Below are 24,161 nucleotides of genomic sequence, written 5' to 3'. Positions count from 1 at the left end.
TGAAATCAAACGTATAAATAATAGTACAGACACAATGTTATCACATAGTTGGAAGCCAGTATTACACCGGTCATAAAGTCCGATGTTAAGAGATAGTATCGCTAAAATAATCAAGGTATCGTTTAGACATTTTTAACTTTTATCAGATAAGAAAGCCCTCTTAAAACATAAACACATGGGAAATCTAAAAACAATCTCGCTGATATAAAGTGCTAGCAAGGGCAATGGTGTGATGAAATGCATACATTTTCCATTTCACAAGCTCTCCTCTTTGTAACAAATAAGTAGTATTCATCTGTATTATATATATATATATATATATATATATATATATATATATATATATATATATATATTGACATTGGTTCTCTCGTCTTTTTGTTGTTGTTTTTTAATATGTGTATTCTTTTGGGGATTTTCACAAGGGAAATGGGGTAGAAATGTGAAGGAGCAGCAGGACAAGTCTAGTTCTGAAAAGAGATCCTATCCCAAGAAATACTTGGAGGTCAGTAGTGAGGGAGAGAGAGAGTAATGTAGTATTAGAAGATAGATAAAGCAAAAAATTCCTCATTCAGTCAACATAATACAAATAACAGAAGATGTATTTTGAATGAATGCTTGAACTGGAGTGCATGCAATTGACCCTGTACACTAGATATTTTGTTTGTTTAAAATGCACCAGCTGTAAAATCCAGCACACCTTAGGGCTGAGGCATAACCATTTTCTTACTAAACACTGTGTATTTCAAGTCATTGCAATGCTGCCATCCAGCCAAATATCGTCTGTTGAGAATGAGAAGGGCGTTAAGTGGTCTTGAACACTATGGGTTTTGTGGCAACTTAACGCCCTTATCATTCTCAACCGACGATATGACCACAGTAAGAAATGTGTGACAAGGATAGATAAAGTAAGGTTCATGACCCATCATACTTCTCACAACTTTGGGTAATAACTGAACCTCTCAAAAATGTCCTGCAATTCCAATTTGATGCATCATATTTCTCTTAAAACTACATCATTTCATTCAAATGTGGCATCAGAAGAAAGCCTGATTAATTTTCTTTGTAATGACAACTCACTTATTTACATTATGCATTCCTGGAATGCACAGTATGACTGAGTATCAGGAAAGGTCAAATGTGAAATGTTGCAAAACAGAGCAAACGTGCTATGTCAAACAGTATAATTTCCGTTTGCTTGGTCGTTTCAGGGAAGGAATGTGCTTGAAAAGAATGCATTGTGAGATTATCACTAGATTCCAGGCTTCATCCATGAACTAAAAACTGCAGTAGTATCTGCAGATTAGAATTAAACATAAAGGTTGACCAAACAGTCATCTAAATGTTTACGAAATAGGAGTTTTTGAAAGTGCTCTCATTTCAGCATTGCTTATTCCAGTGGCCTTTTTTCATCAAAACTGTACAGTATCAACAGCAGAATTGTTGCAACTTTTCACTTTTGATCTGTCCTCATACTCAGCTGTTTTGCACATTTCAAGAACACCAAAGCAAGTGAAGTGTCATTTTAAAGATAAATAATCAGGCTTTATTATGATGTCATATTTAATGAAGACAATGCCGGGATAAGAGAAATATGACATATCAAACTTTAATTGCAGAAGTTATTTTGAGGGGTGTATATTCAACTGCACATTGAGAGTTCAGGGGACACCTCCATATCCTAGTTTCACTTCTCGCCACTGACATCTGCAATAATAATAATACGATGCTTATATAGGGCATATCACTACCGCAGCGTCTCTGCGCTTGTTGGAGAGAGGTAATCAAGCAGCTGTGAGGCGCTTGATGTAAGAATATCATCTGCAATGATGCAAAGCTTAGAAACACAGCATAAAATATACTTCACAGTGTATCCTCTAATTGCACATGGTTCTCATTTTCATCATAAAGTAATGCTTACCAGCTCAGTCCTCCCAGGTCTGCCTGGCCATTTACAAGCTTCTTCCACTGCTCGGCAGTCTTATTCACTACGTCTAGCGCAAAATCCTGAATGACAATAGTAAAACAGGAAGAAGAAACAAGAATGTGAAACACACCAGGTATACAAGTACATCGTTTGTTCAAATTTATGAAGTTCTTCCGTCGAGATGTTTTCATTGCAACTGACTGACAAATTGCCCTACATCGACGTAAATAAGCACTGAATTGATCAGTGTTTTAGTAGTAGCCATGATAAAAAATCATGGGCGTACATACTCGAGCAGAATTCGAACCCACGACCTCCTGATCACCGGACAGGCGTCATCTCCACTAGACCACCGAGCTTTCGCCCGACAGCAAGTGTTGGTTCTAATCCTTATAGCATGCAGCGGGTACTGCTTTGTTATTCAAATTTATGAAGTTCTTCCGTCGAGATGTTTTCATTGCAACTGATTGACAAATTGCCCTACATCGACGTAAATAAGCACTGAATTGATCAGTGTTTTAGTAGTAGCCATGATAAAAAATCATGGGCGTACATACTCGAGCAGGATTCGAACCCACGACCTCCTGATCACCGGACAGGCGTCATCTCCACTAGACCACCGAGCTTTCGCCCGACAGCAAGTGTTGGTTCTAATCCTTATAGCATGCAGCGGGTACTGCTTTGTAATTCAAATTTATGAAGTTCTTCCGTCGAGATGTTTTCATTGCAACTGATTGACAAATTGCCCTACATCGACGTAAATAAGCACTGAATTGATCAGTGTTTTAGTAGTAGCCACGATAAAAAATCATGGGCGTACATACTCGAGCAGGGTTCGAACCCACGACCTCCTGATCACCGGACAGGCGTCATCTCCACTAGACCACCGAGCTTTCGCCCGACAGCAAGTGTTGGTTCTAATCCTTATAGCATGCAGCGGGTACTGCTTTGTTATTCAAATTTATGAAGTTCTTCCGTCGACGGAAGAACTTTTTGTCAATTTGTCAATCAGTTGCAATGAAAACATCTCGACATGTTTTACAGTATATCTAGTATATAAATCTGTTAAGGAAACCAACAAATTTGAAACAATGAATGCCTTCATATCAATGCAGGCATACCTCAATCACAAGACTTATTTTGCTATACCAGGTACAACATGTATATCAGTGATATTCCCTTCCAGAACAAAATTTCCATTAATATAAAGAATTTGTAATAATTAAATAATGCACACACATTCTTTCTTCTTCTCCATTTCCTAAATTCTGTTCATAAATGAATATTTAAGAAACATGACATCCTCTATGACTATCTAAATACGCATCACAATTTCGGTGTGTACGTAGTAAATCATCCTCCCCGCTGTCATAATACAAACTGAGATATGGGGCACAGATTGTATCATGGTTTATGCTGTGTAATCTCTCCTTACCCTGTTCTTGGCTTGTCCTTGAAAGGCAAACTCGTTCAAAGGTTTGCCATCAGGCACCTTGTAGATCTTGAACCAGTTGACAGATGCCTGAAACAACAGCAGGTGATATTCATTACTTGAAAGTGTGATGGTTTGTTTGGGTAGTTAATTTTTCGAGAATGTTTGCTAATTGCAACCATGAAAAGGCTCCATAACCGTAAAAACCACCAAGATTACTTAAAATCACACCAATCATGCTTTAAATTCATACAAACAGAGTAGGCTATGACCAGAAAGAAAGCTGGGATCATCTACATGTCAAAACTAGATATATCGCTACGGCTACTGATATGCCTCCGCCATAATGCATGGTTCTCCTAATAGGTCTATAGTACAATGTCTTGACAATGTGTGATGACAGTTTCACACAATTGGCAAAATATTAAAATGACAGGTTTGACACAAATGTGCTAAATGTTCACTTTCCTAGAACCAGGTTCAATTGGATGAATGATTAAAATGTCAGAGTGCAGGTATTTGGGGAACTGATGATTTTTACTTGACTTTTGACCCTTTTATAAGTTTATGCATTGAGTAATTTTCAAGGTATTGAGAAAAGGTATAATTTCAGTATCAAATGGGAAAATAGCATTATCTAAACCTGGCCTTTGACCTTTGACCTCACAGTTCCAAAGAGAATCACTGTTAGGTTGAACATGCATAAATATGTAAGTTTCATGATGATACCTTGAGTTACTTTCAAGATATGGAGGAAAAAGTGCAATTTAGCACTTTCACTTGACCTTTTACCTTTTGACCTTTGACCTTTTGGCAAGAAACTTCCCCAAAAATATATATTGGGTAATACATGCCATACATCAAGTTTTTAAAAAAAAACCTTCAGGCATATTGCATTTTAAGGAAAGTAGTGATATTTTGAGGAGTTGACCTTGACCTTTGACCCCCTGACCTTTGACCCATGACCCCCAACTTCCCTAGATAATCACTGCCCATCGGTACAAGCATATATACTAAGTTCCATGCCTAGAACCATTTGCGAGATATGGAGAAAAACATGAAATTTCAATTTTTTTTTTTCACAAAATAACCTGTGACCTTTGACCTTTGACCCTGTGACCCTAAAATTCACACAAAGTATTATCCCCCAAGGATATACCCTCATACCAAGTTTGATGTAAAACCACCACACGGTTCTTGAGATATCGACAAAAACAAAACGGGACGGACGGACGGACGGACCGACCGACGGACGGACCGACCGACGACCCGAAAACATAATGCCTCCGGCCACTTCGTTGCGGAGGCATAAAAACAAAAATGGAATGATAAAAGCAAAGAAACCACTAATGAAAATTGCACTTAAGATCATATGAAAGTTCCCCCCATACAACTTCAAAAAATAAATAAATTAATTTTAAAAATTAATAGGAAAAGAACACAATGCCTTCCAACCTTTCATAACAGAGGCATAGAAACAATACCTTTGCCTCCCCCCCCCCAAATGTGTATATACACACTCATGTACATCTCGCTTAGACATACAGAGGAAAGAGTCAGTTGGGAAGAATAACATTTTACTAAGTAGTTAGCAGGTGCATTAAAAGTGAGTCAGTAATTAGCTGGGCAAGATTAGAATTGACGAACAGAAGACACTTACTTCAATGAAACCAGGCATGAGTCTCTGGATGTCAGCTATATCTGCACGAGGATGAAGAGAATGAAAATTGAGTTATATTCACATCAAATATGACAGCGAAAGAAAGATTTTACACCACATAGTACACAATTTGAATTAGAAATGTATCATTATCAATTCAACTGCATTGAGACTTGAAAAAGAAATGTCTATTTAATGAATATGAATTGTAAGTCTCATCACATTTGACATATCTTCTTTGAAGTAACTGAGATTCTAAAAAGTTGGCTTTTAATAGAGATCAATACAGATTTCACCCTCTCCCCAAATATTAACAGGCAATCAAGACAACTACAAGGCAAGACAAAGGACATCTGAAATTATATCGCCTCCTCTACTCCTGAAGAACAGCGGGAAAAAATACACCAACGGAGGAACAGAGTCTATTCAATAATGTTGACCTCTTGTACAAATCCAAAATCTAAGAGTTGGAATCATACAATATATAATACCATTAAAGAAAAAAAAAAGAAAATTCATCAGCGACTTTCTTAGGAAGTCTCCTTGTTCATGGTAGCAAAGTTTGATGTGGTATGGCCCGAATATGAAATCCACTCCAGCACAGCCACGGCAACATACCATTCATTTCACTTGCCAGGGGGTCAGTGACATCGATGGCGAAGATCTTCCAGTCCGTCTCGCCTAATTTGAAGAGATAATACAATGAATGCTAAAAGCATGATGATATGACACAGTGTATGTTATAAAATGGGCTTTAGAATCTCTGCAACCTAATTGGTCAATTGTCATGCATTCATTTTTACTGATCCACACTAAACGATGCATCTGGTAAAATCCGAATGCATGGTCATGCGTCCAGTAAAATCCGAATGCATGGCTCAAGTCTTATAAAGTGTTGTAGGCGTACCGGACGCATGATGGGGAAAAAAGGTTGTATTTCATGAATTTACGGGCCTATTTTATAACACGAATGATGCACAGGCCTATTTCGGGGATAAGTGAGAATTGGATGCTCTTGTTTAACTTTGGAACAGTCAAAAACCCACTCGTTGCTCTCGTGGGTTTAAACAGTTCCAAAATTAAATTCGAGCATCCAATTCTCACCGATCCACTCTGTTCTGTGCATCATTTGTACAATAATTTCTCCTCCAACACCTGCAACGATGCACCATTTACCACATAACTGCCATACCTCAACCCACTCCTTGGGCTAAGGTATCATTCCTGTACTTTAACTGCATGTTTATATCGTCACCACTTCCTTATCACTCAAAGAGAAAAAAATAAATAAACAAATATTAAAATAACAGAAAATCCAGGTAGTCTTGTGAATATCACAATAGTGACATTTTCTACCCAACCGTAATCCATCATCAGTTGCAATTTCATAAAGATCATTAAAATTTTGAGGACTATTAAAGTAAATATTGAGCATATTACGTCCTACTTTTTGCTTTATATACATTTGCTCTCTTAGCGACATTTCTTTACATTTAAATTTTCAAAAGGTGGGACTCTGAAGATTCTGCTCCATATGATAACTTATCAAGGACATGTGTGTAGTGTTATTTCATGGTTTACCTATCTATTATAAGACATTATTATTCTGTTGACTAAAAGCTTGACTAAAGCTATTGCACATATGTGGCAAGAGGATATCAAAATAAGTGATTCACTAGCATATCAACTGGACAGCTTTCAATTTCAGAACTTTTATATACATTTCATTACATTACTGCATGCAAATGAAATACTGCTTCTGTTAAAAAAAGAAAAAGATGATCATCCATTCTAATTAAAGCACAAACTGTCCTTCCTTTACTGCGATGCCTACCTTCATCTATCAAAGCAATGGTACCGAGGATTTTCACTTGCAAGACTTCTCCCCTCTTGGCGACCTTGACATGAAGAAAAATGCAAAAGATACACAACCCTAATATTCAATGTGATCAATAAAATTTGGGCCATTCACATACCCTGTAGCTTATCACTGAACTTTTGTTACAAAGATCTCATTGTCTATCATTTTGTATGACCCGCTCACCAGCACAAGATTCTTCTGCTCAAGACTAGTTTTCTCATCATGATTGCTGGTTCGTTTGTTCCTTTTATTCCTTACACATATACAGTAGCACTCTCAAAAGGCAATATGGGACAGCTGTACAAATATCAGCCTACCTACATCGATATGTATCCATCTTTTGCTCTTTCAGTGGTATCTAATGACTGAATAGTGGAGCATGTTTCCCTACACTGATCATTGCTATCATGAAAATTTATCCATGAAACACAAACAACATATAGCTTTTGTGTCCAGTATCATCAATACTTTGCCCCAAAGCATTAAAAACTGGAGAGGGGTGGGGAGTGAATAAGTCTTGATATAGTCACTCAAGTTTCGACATGTGTGTGCCTTCAAAATGATTGATTATTGATATAATGATTTGCTTTCATGTAATCAATTGATAAGAAAATGAGTCAATATTACAAAATCTCACATACCTTTCTCCCAATCTCACAGACATCAATAGGGTCATTGTCTCCTTTACATCCTGTGCTGTCATCGGTATGATTGGGATCTTCCCAGGTCTGAAACATAGCAAGACGTATACCAAGTGTATATATTGCATAATTCATGTGCATTGAAGACATGATTTCAGATGTACAGTTGTACGTGTACCTCATTTTTTAATACTGAAAACAAAGCTAAACAAAACAAGCAAAAAGACAAGAAAGGAAACCTTGTTTTGTGTTTCAAGAGAAACATATTGGCTGAACATGTCATCCTGAACGACTCCTACATTTATTTTTTATTTTTGCTTCACATAAAATGTCACATCAGAACTAAAGGTTGTGCTACTATAGTTGTATTTCAGTTGACTCTTATACACAATCTGTGATTTTCTAATGTGATTGTCTTTTGTATTGAGACAAGTAGAGCAAAGCTTTACAGAGAATTTTTGTTATGGTACGAGACACAGAATGTTCCAAGGAATACTACCTATGATGAAAAAAATACACACACACACATACACACACACACACACACACACACACACACATCACATCAAGAACAGTTCCAGTGCACCGTCAGGAGCATAAATTATATGTTAACAAGTACATTGTATGTCATAGACCAATTGTTATCAGTACATGCATCAAATAAAATGCATTTTTATGTGTTTTCTGTTTCTTTACAGTATCTCAAGTCAATACAGAAATTTGTTTTCTGAGAACTACGTGCAGGTAATTACTTGCTTTAAAAGAACACTTTGTATGGTACACAGGTTTAAAGAGCAAATAAATATTAGCCTGCATGTTGTATCAATTCAAAACCTGCACAGACATGAAATCATATCAGATGATGCTTGATCATGACAAGATTCACATGATTTGTTAAATGACAATCAAGATCTACTGCCAGTGCAACAACAACAAAAACAAAAGATAACATAATCAGATATACATAAACATTATACATGTATATATGCACTAGAATCAGAACTAGTTTACTCTTGGAACATTTCAAGGCATTGGAAATTTTCATGAATTTCATTCTTCCAAATTAGCTCAATAATAAGATGTCTGTTATCTTACACAAAATCAGAGAAGAAATGCTCTTTTCCACAAACTTCATATAAACAAGAGAATATCATTGATATCCACTGAATCCACTGAATCCACAGTTCAAGAGCATCGTTTTTCCTTCTCTCTTTCTCGCTCTCTCACCTATATAGTCTGTATCCATGATTTGAATAAAATGAACAGATGTGCAAACAAAACTTTATAACACCACCATCAAACAAAAGATAAATGCCTGACAGTAGGCACTTCAACCTTTTGAGTTTGGTAGTAACTTTTTCTTTCTTTCTTTCTTTCTTTCTTTCATTTTTTTTTTTTTTTTTTTGTCTGATGAGCATAATCCATGTGCTCTACTGTGAAAACACCAGTGGAATTGAATCCTCAGCATTATGCAAATCACTTTGAGAATGTTATACAGAAACCAAAACAGTTCATCACTGCTTGTCATAAAGTCTTGCCATAATCATTTGTGTTTCTTTAGGGCAAATTACACTATCTGCAGGTTTTGGCCACACAAAAATGAGAAGACAAACCTCATAAAAATATCAAAGTCAATGTAAAGGATCCAAACACAAATAACAGCAGTGTAAACAGACCTTTCTTGACCGTTCATATGGTAAAACTGAATTCTGCTTTACCTTACACAATCTTTGGTTGGTACTGTATGTGTGTAATTGAAGTGCAGTTATTTGGAATTTTCATTTGTCCACAACTTCTTGGATCACAATGGTTTTAATACACATGCTAACTGAAAAACATCATCTCGCTGATATCTATACCATATGCGCAGTATTGATGTCATGATTAAGTAAATGACTACAAAATGAGGGGAAAACACTATCAAATGAAGTTATTTAACTTATTTTCTTGCAAAATCTGACAAAATTAGTCAAATGTTGACAGTTCCCCAGTCATACCTGAGGGAGAGCACCATAGTTCCAGATGTACCCGTGGTACGGGAAGCAGTTTCGCACAAAGCGTAGCTTGCCCTTCTTCACATCTTGCTTGATCGGGTTCATGACTGCTTTGGTGTCAATCTGAAAGAGGAAATGAATTACATGAGAAAACACACATTCATACCACATCCCTTCATTACCGCTCTGAGAAGCACAAGCTCTTGGTTCGGCATCACCATCACAAATTCACTACATACTTAAGATTTACGGTAACAGCCTTCCAACATGTCACTCTACAACACTGGACAATACTTCCCATTACAATATCACATACCAAGGTACTGTGCATGCAGCTGGTGAAAGTAAGCCCCTTTAATTGTTGAAACAAGTGTTAATGGCATACATTACTTGGCGACAGAACATACTATCAAACATGTTGCTGTCAAACAGTTCAATTTGCTTTGGCATGATTTTCTACATACTATGTATTATAATCACAAACGGCTGTATAGCAAAAAACCTTCAGGAGAAGATTTCATCATGTACAACCATCTGGATGTGTGCGTGTATGAGAAAGAGAACGAATGAGAAAGAGAGATGTTGACAAACTAATAAGAACTTCGTAACTTTGATTTCAAATTTCCTTTTTCTGACACTCTCCCTCAAGATACTTGGAAGTCATTCTAGACATGTAACAGTGCAAATGAAATGATTCTAGTCTATTTTTCACTTAATTCATTGAAGACTAGACCTGAGTATACTCAAGCAGGTGTCTATGGGAAATGCGTGTTATAGCAAAATCAGCCCATCCTCAAAGGGTTAAACTGCAATTTTCCAACGAAATGTGGCTACAGTAGCTTTGATCAGTGTTTGTTTTTGTTTTGTAATTGTTTTTAGGTCATTATACATACACATGTACCATGGACCTAGCAAAATTTTGCTAGGTCCATGTACATACTTACTACCTCTCAATGTTGGTAAATATTTCATAACAGTTTAATACAGATGATACATCCAGTTGCTAATAACACAGACATACAGTTCACTATACAATTTGTACATCATTGTACCTTACAGCTTAGCTCACCTCCATTTTTGCATTTGTCCATCTTGGTACTTCCACAACCATGTTGAAAATTTGTTTCTGTGAAATAAATGAGGATGCAAATAAGAAACATTATGTTTGTATATAAAAAACTACAGTGCAATAACTTTAGCTTTGACTCTGCATTTTAGCATGCACGGTGACATAGTAGCCTTCACATCAGAATGTGATAAATTCCACAACAAACCTGAATAGTTGTAAGTACATGTAGTAACCATCACTTTATACAGAGTATATTAATCCTTACAATAAATCTGGACAAATAAATGTCATGAGCAATCACAGCATACTGCTGTAAGAACACATTCTGTACATTTAGACTGCAAAATTCAATTTCATTTACAGTGTACATATACATCCCCTAGCCCCCCCCCCCCCTCCAAAAAAAAAAAATAGCAGTGGGTCATTGTTATTATTAATTAAACTCATTTTAAAAATTTACTCTTTTTATTTAAAGAAATATCAAATACGGTACAAAAGATGAACATACATGTCAAGTGAATGATGCTAGATGGCTGATTTTCATAACATGGCTTTTTTCAAATATATGACAGCAAATTATATTTCCCAACTGTCCCAACACATTAAAAAAGTCTATTTTACATGTAATGTCAAAATTGCTGCATAGAAAACACAATCATGCTGAGTACACATAATATTCAAACCAGCTCTAGCTCTACATAAAAGATCCTTCATAAATCAGCTTCATGTGCTTCCACAAACTGCAAAGCAACCTCTGTGAAGCCATTGCTGAATTTAATGACATAAATAAGTCGTCATGACAACATGAAGCCATATAGCAGCAATCACAATACAAATTACAATATGCAATTTGGTAAATATATGCTGCATGGTTAAAGGGGGAGTTTCTCCAAATATATTGACATTTATTGAATGCAAAAGCATTTGTAAAACACATCAATTCCAGTTTTTAAAAAAAGTCATCTAAAAGTTTAATATGAATTCATTGCCACTGATTGACCAATAGTCCTTCATCAATGTCAGTATCAAATACTGATTATTCAGTGTTTGCATACATGTAGTAGCCACAATATATTACATATAAGTTACATGAATTTGTGAAAGCTTTGGCTACATTCTCTAGATGGGAACTCTTTCATGTAAACCTACCTATGTTGCAAAAGTACAACACTAAGAAAATATCAACAGAACAATGAAAATTTAATTTTCAACATCATTGAGAAAGAACTTGACTTGTCTCCTTCAGAAGGGAATATCTATTTTCCACAGATTTGAATATTCTACAAAGTTTACTTGAACTACAAAAGTAATTTAGCACTGTTCCAAAACTTTGAATATTCAGAACTTTTTAGCAGAGATGTCCAATGTTCCCAACAAACAATAAACTATCTACCCTAAATGAATCCACATTATGGTGTGGGAAATTCCTCCTTATGAGCCTGCATGAATTAATAGCATGCTTGAATACATCCACACTGTACACACCAACAGCTATGTACAATGCATGTTCTGATAAACTTTATCTACAAAACATACAAAAACATTTACTTTAGCCTTGGTATTTAAACAACAAATTAACTTTCAGATTGAAAGATCTAGGAAATTTGATATCAATTGTTCAAAAACTTCTACCTGAACCCAAAACACCACAGTAATGCACAGCATAATCAACATGATAATTATGCATCCAAACATCATCCAGGGAATAATTTTCCAACTCAAATTTGATTAGCACTTTCTGCTGATAAACAATATTTCAAATGGTATCCTGCACACTTCTATGAAAGAAAACTACTACACCAAAGACAGTTTGTGTAGCAGTGGTGTAAAAATGCATCTACCAGCATATTGTGATGTGATACCAGGAAAATTATTCCCTGTCATCAGTATTTCACTTACTACATGTAAGTCTATGTTTCTTTTCTTGACATAAAGGCCGAGGTATAATTACTCTTGTGGGATGCTGTTCAAATAGACGTTTAGAATTAAGTAGCTAGTCAACAACCGCCTAATTACTAAAAACTTTATAATATTGAACATGATCAAAACTGTCATACCTCTGCATCTGCATAAAGTGGTATGTCATGGAAAGGTGAGATCACGCTGCCATCACTATTCTCTGTTAGAATTGAATAAAAAGATAAAAGAAAAGATAAAATATAAATGACCAAAAAAAAAAATGAGAGAAAGACTTCTGAAAGTCACTTGACAGTACATGTAGCATTTAAACAGGTAGTTCACAATATCTTTGATCATTAACCAGTGTTGCATGCTGTGAGGTCCATGAAGCAGTCCTGCTGGACGATAATGCTCAAACAGTCACTAATTTTACACTGTGGTTGAACAGCTTTTGTATGTGTGTGTGTGTGTGTATGTGATTCTAAAAAAGATGCACAAAATCAACAATACTTCAGTCAATTAACCTGTTCCTTAAGGAAAGCTGGTATGTTAGGTTTCGGTGGCATCAAATCATATACAGTTGTATGGGTATCCTGGTACAATGTATACCAGGTCCCAAAAAGGTGGCGAAAGGATCCATGCATTAATGGCCTAAATCCCTGTTTGTTTGTGCTATATGTATGCTGCCCAGAAAAATACAGCTTTGATAGAAATCTTAGAGTTTTATCCATCAATATCTGTTCTCTTTTGTATGAAAACTGTGTGTATCACTGCATTATTTGGATAGTTACCTTATTCCAATGTAGTATGCACTTGTTTTGCTACATACTCATAAATATGAAGATGTATCTATACTAGGGTGATCTACAAATCGTAGGTTGAGCTCAGTAGATTTTGACTTTCCCTCACCCCATTCATGTGCCTCTTCTGCACACACTCTATTCATACCTTGCACCCAGTCAATATTTTCATCATGGGTGTATGCAAGGGGGGGTCGGGAGGGTCGTACGACCCCCCCAAATTTTCAAAAGGTCCACTTTTTGTAAAAGACTTTTTTGTTTTTTGAGGGCTTTTTGTCCTACATACAACAGGAAAAAAAGTGACCAGGTGGTGTTCCAGCAAATTGTCAAAATCTCGTAAATTTCGTAACTTACAATTGTAGTTTTAATATGCCATACCTTATTTCTAAGCCATGCAGAAAAAGTCACTTTTGTATGCACCAAATGGCCCCATTTTAAGATATAAAATTCAAAAACTCCCTACCGTGGGAGGGGGGACACGCCCCTCCCACACCCTCCCCCCGCTCGGTCGCTTCGCTCCCTGGGTAATTCCATGGGGTTGGGACTGAAATTGTGACATACAAGTTGAAAATTCAAGTTGGGTAAATTGAAATTTCCTTTTCCCCCCTGATTTGTTACTCCCATTCTTCAACTTATTCCACTAGAAATCTATTTATTACTTCGCACACTTTCAGTCAGCATGGGTAAACAGGTATGGCAAAATACCTATGTTACACGGACATCATTTGTTGACATCCTTCATAATTTTGTGTTCTGAAATGATAACAATGAACACATCCACGTTTTTTTCATCCATAGCACATCAACATGTTATTTAACAGGCGCATGAGATCATTATTAGTAAGATTGTATGTTCTGATGTCAACTGCAAGCCACTTTTATTAACATGTTTTTTTCTACAAACCATTAACAATTTCAATCAAAGGTTTAACTTTTTCTTCAAGAGTGACACAATGACAATATTCTTAAAAGCATCACAATTGAAGCAAGTGATTTGCATGGGTATTCAAGTGAAAACATGATTTTATTGTTATAATCAGGGGTTTTCAGACAACAACCTCGCCCACGGTGTACTACCTATGTTACACGGACAGTATGTCTTTGTAACATAGGTACACTACGACATATCAACTGATTTCCTTTATTGTGGTGTGAGATGTTAAAACCTACACATATAGACTTTATGTATGTTCCCACAAATAACACTATTGTAACAGTTCTTTGGAATTATATCAACTGCACACCTGTGGAACAATACCTATGATACACAGACTTCAATTCTTTGTAACTCTGGTATGAAAGAAGGCAGACTTAATCAGAAGAAGAAGAAGAAAGTGAAGCTTTACACAATTTGACCTAATATACACTAACAACATCATCAACTAGTTGTCAACTAATTAAGAAAACTAATAAAGAGAAATCAGACAAGTCTTCTTGTCTTCTCCATGTTCTTTGTTTGAAATTAATTTCTGCTCTTTTGTCCAATGTCCATTTAGCCCTTGATTTTTATATTTCTTCTGTCCATTTTCCCTCTGTGCAGTTTTCTTCTTGTCTAGTTTGTTACATATGCTCTTCTTGGGTGTTGCTTTGTCGGCTTCCTCTCTGTTTGGGGAGTGGTGTGGATGTGTCCTTTTCACTCTTTCATGTAGTTTAACACGTAGCGGTGGCAGAGGAGGAGCCATGGCAGATTCATCAACAAACTGAACAAATGGTGTAAAGAGAAATAGAATTAAAAAAAATAAAAGAAAATTTTTGTCGGGGTTGACTATATATTCCTGTTGATGTATCTGTGTGTTTATGAATGGAATTAAATAATTTTAACAATTTTGCTTACATTTCTACCTTGCTTGGCATACCCATTAGCTAGAGTTCCATGTGTACCTCCCACCAAAATTGAAAAAAAAAAATGGGTTATGCTTAAAAAATGATGTAAATATTAATAATAAAGCATGTAAAACATAGGAAAATATCATTTTCATACTCTAAAAACTTGTTTTCAGATGTAAGCTAGGAAGGGCAGGTCGCTGCCCCCAGTGTCCTAGCTAAGGTTAGGGCTAGGGTCAGGGTTACGGTTATGGTTATGGTCCTTAATAGACTCCCAAAATAATACTAGGCCCTATTTTGTATTCATCCCCCATCGAAATTGTCGCCCTCTTTTTGAATGATAGTGTAGAGCAATAATAGTCCAATTTTGATTGGGGTTCATAATTTTATTGAAGCCTTTCCTACCCACTACCCACCCAAACTAAAAAGGACACTGGCATTTTAGCTTTGAGACTTCACAGTGGGTGAACATGGAATGGAAATGGTGAATCCTTGTGAAATGTTAACAAGTTCATCAGAGCATCTAACAGGTCAGTGAAATCTTGGAAGGAAAACGTGACATTTTCGAAGTAAATCTGTTAAAGAGAAAGAATTTCATAGCTCCTAGTTCCCTCAATATCACCAGCAAAATAAGGCAAACTCTATTTCTCTAGTTCAGATGCAGTCTGGACATCTACGTTTTCCAACTAGTATATAGTGATTAATACTAACTCTAGCACGTAATGACAAAAGGGTCCAAAAATTCACAATAATCGGGAGGTAAAACAATCTTATATTGCAGTGAAGATACACTGATATACTTTTGTATGGTTTTCTAAGAGAGGAATATATGCTCCTTTTGCAGAGACCGGCATGGACGGAAAATTTGCCAATCAAAATTATGAACATGAACCTGTAACAAATATCTCAGTATGTGGGACTACAGTATCATTGTCCACCGTATTTTTGGCCAGTTCAGAGGTTTAGATGTCGTTTTTTTCCTCTAATAGAGTTACAGAATATGACAAATGTTATTATTTTCATAAAATAGCGTAAAAGCTTACCAATTGACATCAGAAACATTAAAACTCCTGTACCTACGTTACATGGACAACGGCAGAAAAACAGATCTTGCGCTGTCCAGGTAGGTGTATATTGGCTGTGAGTAGTTTTTCTGCCATTGGGGGAGGACTGCCAGTGACATGAATATGATTGCTGAAGTTAGTAGCTCTTCTTTTTATCGCGAGACGCGTCTTTCCTTACCTACGTTACACGAAGAGGCCGGACATCGCACTGAAGTACAGTGATATGTTCCGTATTTTCTCGTTTATTTGGAGGATTTTGATGCTAATTTTTAGATAAGAATACTCCTGAAATATAAATCTCATTATAGAAATAAAGTTTCTAATCATATTATGATTGGAAGTGTATGTAAAACCATGCTATACCTATGTTACAACAAAAATTGCCATGGACATCGTTTGTAACATAGGTATGAGGTTGCTTGAAGATGCTCTGGTGTTCTTATTTTGTTACAAATGTTTATGTGCCTTATAGTCTTTGTAGAAGTCACCTTGCCTCTCTTAATTATGATAGGCATAACGCTGAAAGGTTGTATATTCCTGTTTTACATTGCCATGAAAATGGCATATATTTATGTCACAACATAAACCACAAAAAACCATGGGACATCATCAGTGAAACAGTCATAGACAAAATACATTTGTACACAGGCTTGTTTTTTTTTTCATCAAATAATTCTTCACACATTTCTCTCCAAGAATAACTGCAAACCACAGACATTTATTTGATAAATTTTTCAGAATATGACTTTTATTCCCTACACAACATGAAAACCTAGAGAAGACCCAACCCCATGGAATGACCCCCCTCGCAAAGGTAAAGGTCCAAAAATTTTGATTACGACCCCCCCAGAAAAAAATCCTGGATACACCCCTGTTCATTGTTCGATGGCACATGTAGTTGACCTTGGAAAGGGGATACATGTACTTGTACCACTTGACTGCTTTTGCACAGGTGGATAACCAGCCTGTCTGTTCTCTGTTAACAAGTAAAAAGAATCTTGTATGGGGGAATTGAAGGCTCTCAGAGAATTAACAAGATCAAAAGAGTAATTGAGCAGATTATTGACTCAAAGATTAAAAGTCAAACAAAAAAGCAAAAGTAAAACATTCCGATATAGTGATAATGCATTCTTGGGGTAATTCAATGCAATACAAAGTCACACAACCGGCCGGTGTAGCTTTTACAATGTGTTACATCAACATGAATTTAGGTGTGGCACTTGAATGTAGTGGCCCACAAGTGAAATTACATTAATGGTAAAGGTACACCGTCTGCACTAGTGCACAGAGCATGGTTGAATTTCACAAAACATTTCTGGGCGGGTGCAACAGGCTGCATGGGCTAACCACTTGGTCAACGAAACCTGAAAGTGGTAGAAGTACGAGTAACGCTTTTTTTAGACTTTATTATTATGTTGCTTCTTAGTAGGCATGCACATGTCAGCTGATGAAACCCAGAAGTGGCACCAGAGATGACAAACTGCCACACTTTTACAAATGTGGTGCCAGCCATGCATTTCTTAGCTTGTGATGATTTGTTTCTTTGTTCTTCTGTGTGCTTTCATTTCCATTTAGGGCTATTTTATGGCCAATATAATAAAATAGATCTGCACAAATCCAATTATTTATCAGACCAGATTATTTTCAATTGCTAGAAAGCTTCGAATTGCCCATCATGGCTTGCATTGCCTCCACAATCTGAAAGTGTAATTGGAGCTTGAGTTAGCCATAATCAAACTTATAACATGAATAGGTGTCTATAGATTCTAGATTCATGTCAGCATGACTCCAGCCCCAGGGAATCACTATCTAGTAGATTATTTATGTGTAGAGTCTATCATGTAATCAATGGTGCATGGTGTCTTGAAGAAGACTGGGCTGGGGCGGGGGAGCATCTACGATTCTAGTAACAATTTAAAAAAAAATCAAACTGATTCGTGAGTGTGTAAGAAAGTATCCAATCAGATATTGTGAGACAATGTGTGTTCATGTGCACTCTAGCCGGATCTGCAGTAAAATGACAAACCAGCGTCAGAGTGGTTACTGCACTGTATACTGTGCTGTCCCACGTATACTGAGTGGCATGGCCCGCCGCCGAAAACCCCGGCACCGTTTACCGACGGTTCGTGGGTGTACGTGCTCTGTACTGGTTATGCTACTTACTGAAGAACAGCCGATAGTCCAGTGAGTTTGGTGCGCCTCTGGCTTCTACAGAATATGCCATTGCTGCAATCCGTCCGCGTAGATCGAGATAATTTTTGAGACAATTATTTTTTGATGTCAGTGGCGATCGGGCGAAATTAGACCCTCTGCAATGGGCAGCTTTACTCGTCCAGAGGACACGTCGGACTGCGACCCTGGCAAACATGTGGGCAAATTGATGCTGCGCGTGCGCAGTACCCAAACGCAAGCAACAGGAAGAATGGCAATACACGTACACTAGCACTGCACTGGGACTCCAGTAATCAGTCAAATCATTGTACATATGTATCTTGGCTGTGCGTGGAGGGCTGAGAGATGAGATTCTCTGCCAATATACTCAGTAGGTCAAGTAGCTGCCTGTCCTAATTACCAACTCAATGACACCACAAATTGACTCAAAGCAGACTCAATACGAGAATGTGTAGTAGATTACCTACAGTGCAGTGTCAAGGTACAAAATGCCACCACCGCGAGCCAGGGACGTCGTTCCGGAATTACGCATGATCCCTGGTGGACTTCAGCCCCGCCGGTAGCCGCATGCAAAACGATCTAGAACTTGCTTACTTGGAAAAGTTCGGCAGAAGAGCTACAGGGATGTGGAGTTTCTTTTCACCTCCCTCGGCACATTCGCCGCAACCTTCGTGATTCAATGGAGCACAGGAATTTATTACACGAGGTACATTCCCCCACTCTGCAGTGTAACATCGCTATAGTTTCTTCAGATTGAAAAAACAAAACAAAACAACAACAACAACACTCAAACTATAAGTAGGATACTAGTAACTGGAGCTTTTGAGGTTACATCCAGCACGGTTCATTAAATGGATAGGCCTATAGATATGAGATGTTCTTTTACATGCCGTGGGGGGGGGGGGGGGGGGGGGGGGGGGGGGAGGGGGGAGGGGTGGACATTTTGTAGATTTGGCGCACATTTTTGGTAGAGTAGTTTCTAAAATAAACGGCAGCGAATGGATCGGTAGTAGCAATAATATCAGGACCCGGCTGTATCACGATATAATGCCATACACACAATGTATAACGAGATGAGGGATACGCAATCAACAAGCAAAAGAAATTAAGAAAAGCAAATGTTTCATTGAATTGTTTATCAATAGACCCCCCCCCCCTCCTCCAGCCAATGCAGCCATGACAGTCTTAATAATGACTCGATCCTTTGATCTCACCAACGTGGCTCCTCCACTGGCCTTTCCTTTTCTCTTAACTGCTTTTCAGCTACCCCGGCAATTATTATTCATGCGACCAATTATGGGTATATAATACTCGTAAGTGACCACGCCGTGCATTTGCACCGAGAATTCATATGATGGACCATGACAGCTTAAAGGGACTATATACAGTATAGGCCTACCTGGCTTAGGTGAGGATTCAGGTTTATTATATTTTCTGGTAAGATAATGAGACACATCTTATGAAATATGAAAGAGCATGTAATTTCAAGAAAGATTCAACGTTTATTTGATGAAAATTGGTTTTCAAATGGCTGAGATATCCAAAAAAGCGATAATGATAAAATGCGACAGGCCACGACTTTTATTAGGATCTCATCTTTGTTTCACCTGGTTTTGGGATATCTCAGCCATTTCAAAACCGATTTTCATCAAATAAACTTTTGATGCCCCATAGAACTGCATGCTCTTTGACATCTCACACAGTGGTTTCTCAAAATCTCGCAAAACGTTAAAAGCTAAATCCTCACCTCAACCAGCACTTTACAGTCCCTTTAATTTTGTTAACTGTCAGTGGGGCGGATAGTATGGCCGATACGCAAGTATTATACAGTTTAACGTACGTGACTTCACAGCACTCCGATCAAAAGAAATTGAATTATAAAGATCAAAATTAGGCCTGATCACTTGATTGGAATATGATATCATAATTATGAAAGTGGTGTATATATGATTTTTTTCCGCACTTGCAAGGGATGTACCAAATTCCGGCTTTCAGACGTGGATGGCCTATATAGTAAACATTGTATGTAAAATCGGGGAGCAGGTAAAGACATAAGTCATAGCATTGTATTTATTGACTTTGCTTGAATGAAATAGGCCTAAGTTCTTTCATTTTGTATCTAGTCTAGGTCGAAGTACGTGTGGGCATGCACTATATCTCCCCCAAATCCTGCATAATGATATTCTGGTATCACCGTAATCAGATGTAAGATGGTCTCCACTGAAGACCCTATCAGCGCTATTGTTGAGAGCAGCGATTACCTCCATTCATATTAGCTGTGACCTTTGAAACCAGGGAGTTGACTTTGATTGGCAAGGTCGAGACCTTCGAATTATAAAGGCGGTGTGAATAATATTATACTCATCAGGCAACACACAAAACACCTCGTTCTCAGTGGCGGATCCAAGGGGGTGCACAGGTCGCGCACCCCCTTCATTTTATTAATCATTATCATCATCATTACTACTACTACTACTACTACTACTACTACTATTAATAATATTATTTTTTTTTATTGTCATCATTATCATCATCATATTTTGTCAGCTGATGAAACCCGGAAGTTGCGTTGCGCCCCTCCCCCTCCCTTTATGCAATTCCTGGATCCGCCCCTGGTTCTGTCATAAAATTTAATCGAGATGGAGGCCACCCATACCTATGCCTTCTCAACACGGTTTACGCGATAGCGAGACTATCCGTCTTTCAGACTAAAGCCCGGTGTGAACTCAATAGCCGAGGACACACTGGCAAAACTTCACGAACTTCACGCAAAGTTGCTTGCCGTTCACCCTGCATGGCAGCTACAAAAACTTTCCGAAGTTCAAATCTCGAAGTTAGGGTAACTGGTGCGCATGCACAACAAAGAAGAACATCGTCTAACGACAACCCAAACCGCCGGAGGAATGTTCGCGTGCATTTAATTTCGCGAATAGGGCAGAGTTTCGCGAAATTAAAATGCACGCTGATCTTGTCTACACTACACATGCCTTGAATGTTAGAGGCAACTCGCGAAAATTTCATGCTGCAAATAAGGCCGTCAGCTCCCATTCGCGAAAATTTCATGCCGTGAAAATATCGTGTTTTACATAGCAGCTTGGGAAATACTCCTTCCCCGCTATACGGAGGTATCGCCCACAAACCAGCTGGTGAGTACGTGGATGAGTGGTCACGTGACATACCTCGAGAAGTTTCAGGTCGCGAGCGTTTAGACTGCACAAACTTTTAGAAGATTTACGGGTGTTCGACAAATTTTCGTACAGTGGAGAGTTACTCTCGAAGAGTAGATTTCGAAAATTTTACAGTCCTCGGGCAAAACTTGGAGAACTTTAAACCTGCGCGTAGTTTTGCCAGTGTGACGGCGAATAAATATGTATTAAGTTCGTTCTGCGCAACTGAATCCGCTGTCACACTGGCAAAAGATCAAAAAGATTAAGATCGTGATGTCTTCGCAATCTTTTGTCGTCCGTCCACATTGGCAGCCAAACTTCTCGATCTTTGGATCAAGATAAAGTTTTGGTTATAAGTGCATGTTCGCAAGGAAGAAGAAAGAGGGCGCCGTCTGACGGCGGGTGGTTGTGACATAACAATGAACACCTGTACACCATAGTCGTACGTACACTTTGAAGCAACCGTCCGAAAACAGGTGGTGGACTGGTCACGTGACAAACTTCGCGAAGTTTCAGATTCTAGCGTTCACAATGGCAAAAGATCTAAAAGTATCCGTAAATAGTTTGAGGAAGCTTCGTGAGAAGTTTCGCGAGAAGTTTCGCGGGAAGTTTGCGGTTATACTGGCAAAACGTCGAGATCTAAATAAAGATCGCGATCGATCTTTTGCCAATGTGACTGCGGCTGCAGTTTTACCAGTGTCAACGTGTGTCATGTCGAGGACCATAATCATGTTATATCCCCTTTGGCTCCTACGGTGGAAAACATGTCCTCTATAAGCTTTTTCTTGTCAAATACTTTGTAGGTTAAAAATTTGATGTAATCAGATTTTATATTGATTTTTTTAATGCCAAATTCAAAATGGTTGAGCACAATCCTTTTTACATTCATTATATGGTATAATGGTAGGCATAATTATTATAGCAACCCTTTAGCACAGCCGATAATACTCGTTTGAAGTGTCGTGGATGGCAACAACAATGTACAACAAAACGCCAGCAAAATGCCATTACTGGAGTATGTTGGCGGCAGACATTCACACACACACACACACACACACACACACACACACACACACACACACATCGTGGATGTGATAAAGACGATGTAGGCCCTAGAGTTGTAAGTTGGTGAGGTGTCTGCTGTATCACCTTTTGCCTATTATGTTGCTTTTTATGTACTGTTGACAAAATGTTAATACATGTAAATGAGATCTTATGGCAGTAATCGCCGGTTTTTGGTCAATCTTGACAGAGATTTGAATTCTGAATATCATGTCAACAACAAAGAAGCAAACGAACAAACACAAGCAATAGGGAGTCATATCATAAAGCAGAAGTCATTTATTCATTTTCAATCATTCAAGTTTGATGGCAGAGTAGAACATACGAACGAAGCAAGTATACATAAAAAGAAAAGAACGAAATAAAAGCACCAGATCCATGCATGACACATTCTATAGGGTATGACATATAAAAGACAAAACTATTATTCTGACGCACAAAAACCCACTGTCAGTCATCCTACTACCACGTACTGATTACAGCGACAAGTTAGTGTGCATTGCAAAAACAAGAGACTGTTCTGACAGACGCAACACATTGGAAGACCGAATAAAGTGTATGTTTGGGGGTTAACTACCCTTTGACCCCCCCCCCCCCCCCCCCCCCCCGGCGCAATCATGCTGTGCTATTTCATTAACTCGTTCTCCGGAGAATACGATATCCCTCCTCGTCAAAGAGAATCAATGATGAAAATGCTAAATTGCGAATGATACGAAACTCACAGAGACTGGACGTTTGAATACACGGATTGATCTTTTTAGGGGTTGTCCATGTTTCAACAAAGAGATTTCGTCACAATATAATGCTATCAAGGCATGGTGTCTTCCTATACTCACTATACTGTCATCCGTTATATTGCGTTTTCCTCCCTTTTCAGATGTGTACAATAATGAATGTTTAGATATCGTCACATACATACATCACATTATTCATGTGCCAGTCAAACTGTCTACATTTCAGGCTGAGAGATTTATGAACAACGTATACATGAAATCAAAAGAACAATAGTTGTTCCACTCCTCACTAAAGATCTTGCCTGATCTTGGAGAAACACCAACATTTTGCGGAGACCGGCAACGAATTGTCTGGAGGTGTATGTTATGTCTTGAAATGTATGTTATAAGACATGATACATCTCTTTGCATAACCTCTTACTCAAAAAGAGAAACAAACACGTTTATTAATGACATGGCGTTTTCCATAGGCACATCCCAAAATCATAGTATATTATGAAATATACACATTCAATTAAAGATTACTATACCAACTCCTTTGTACATCGGCAAAAACGATAGACCCTATATAGTTATTATACACAACCAACACTTAAACAAAAGTACGCTATGCGCATACAGATATATGTTCTGTACCCATATTTCTAAAGTGTCATACTAGTATTATAGTCTCATTTTTTTTTTAGTATACTAAAAAAATATAGTTGAACAGACCTTGTACAAGAATTCACATTGAATACCTTCATTAAAGAGGGGGTCACTGTCTAGGACAAAATGAAAGTATTCATGCTCTTTTTATGTAGCTAACTCAAAAATGCATAACACACGGTGGTAGAATCAATACCGAATTTGAAA

At 37.7% G+C, this 24,161-nt stretch overlaps 1 protein-coding gene and 1 long non-coding RNA gene across 2 annotated transcripts; both read right to left on the bottom strand.

The window, feature by feature from the left end:
- Positions 1-1,917: 1,917 nt before the first annotated feature.
- Positions 1,918-9,965, bottom strand: LOC139727138 (inorganic pyrophosphatase-like). The gene is made up of 8 exons (XM_071638118.1): positions 9,906-9,965; positions 9,519-9,638; positions 7,522-7,608; positions 6,854-6,917; positions 5,638-5,700; positions 5,020-5,060; positions 3,363-3,449; positions 1,918-2,007 (listed from the first exon to the last, which is right to left on the bottom strand). Exons 1-8 carry the CDS (start codon positions 9,963-9,965, stop codon positions 1,918-1,920), a joined length of 612 nt encoding a protein of 203 aa, XP_071494219.1.
- Positions 9,966-10,584: 619 nt separating this feature from the next.
- LOC139727100 (uncharacterized) lies at positions 10,585-18,625 on the bottom strand. Its single transcript, XR_011710732.1, has 3 exons — positions 18,335-18,625; positions 12,642-12,703; positions 10,585-10,641 (listed from the first exon to the last, which is right to left on the bottom strand). It is a non-coding gene; the product is annotated as an uncharacterized lncRNA (long non-coding RNA).
- Between the last annotated feature and the right edge of the window lie 5,536 nt (positions 18,626-24,161).

The sequence above is a fragment of the Diadema antillarum genome, unplaced genomic scaffold, assembly GCF_040938485.1.
Source record: "Diadema antillarum isolate AM-2024a unplaced genomic scaffold, OU_Dant_1.0 seq00000119_RagTag, whole genome shotgun sequence".
NCBI classification, from domain to species: Eukaryota; Metazoa; Echinodermata; class Echinoidea; order Diadematoida; family Diadematidae; genus Diadema; species Diadema antillarum.
The sequence above is the reverse complement of the archived record's forward strand: the minus strand, read 5'-3'. Positions and strand labels throughout refer to the sequence as shown.

Bases quoted from the DNA above. Each gene is read 5' to 3' on its own strand.
- LOC139727138 (XM_071638118.1), bottom strand. From the start codon at position 9,965: ATGCCAAAGCAAATTGAACTGTTTGACAGCAACATGTTTGATAGTATG. The intron at 9,639-9,905 runs GTAATGTATGCC...TTCCTCTTTCAG, and splicing joins ATAGTATGTTCTGTCGCCAA to ATTGACACCAAAGCAGTCAT. The intron at 6,918-7,521 runs GTATGTGAGATT...CTTCATGTCAAG, and splicing joins TCTGTGAGATTGGGAGAAAG to GTCGCCAAGAGGGGAGAAGT.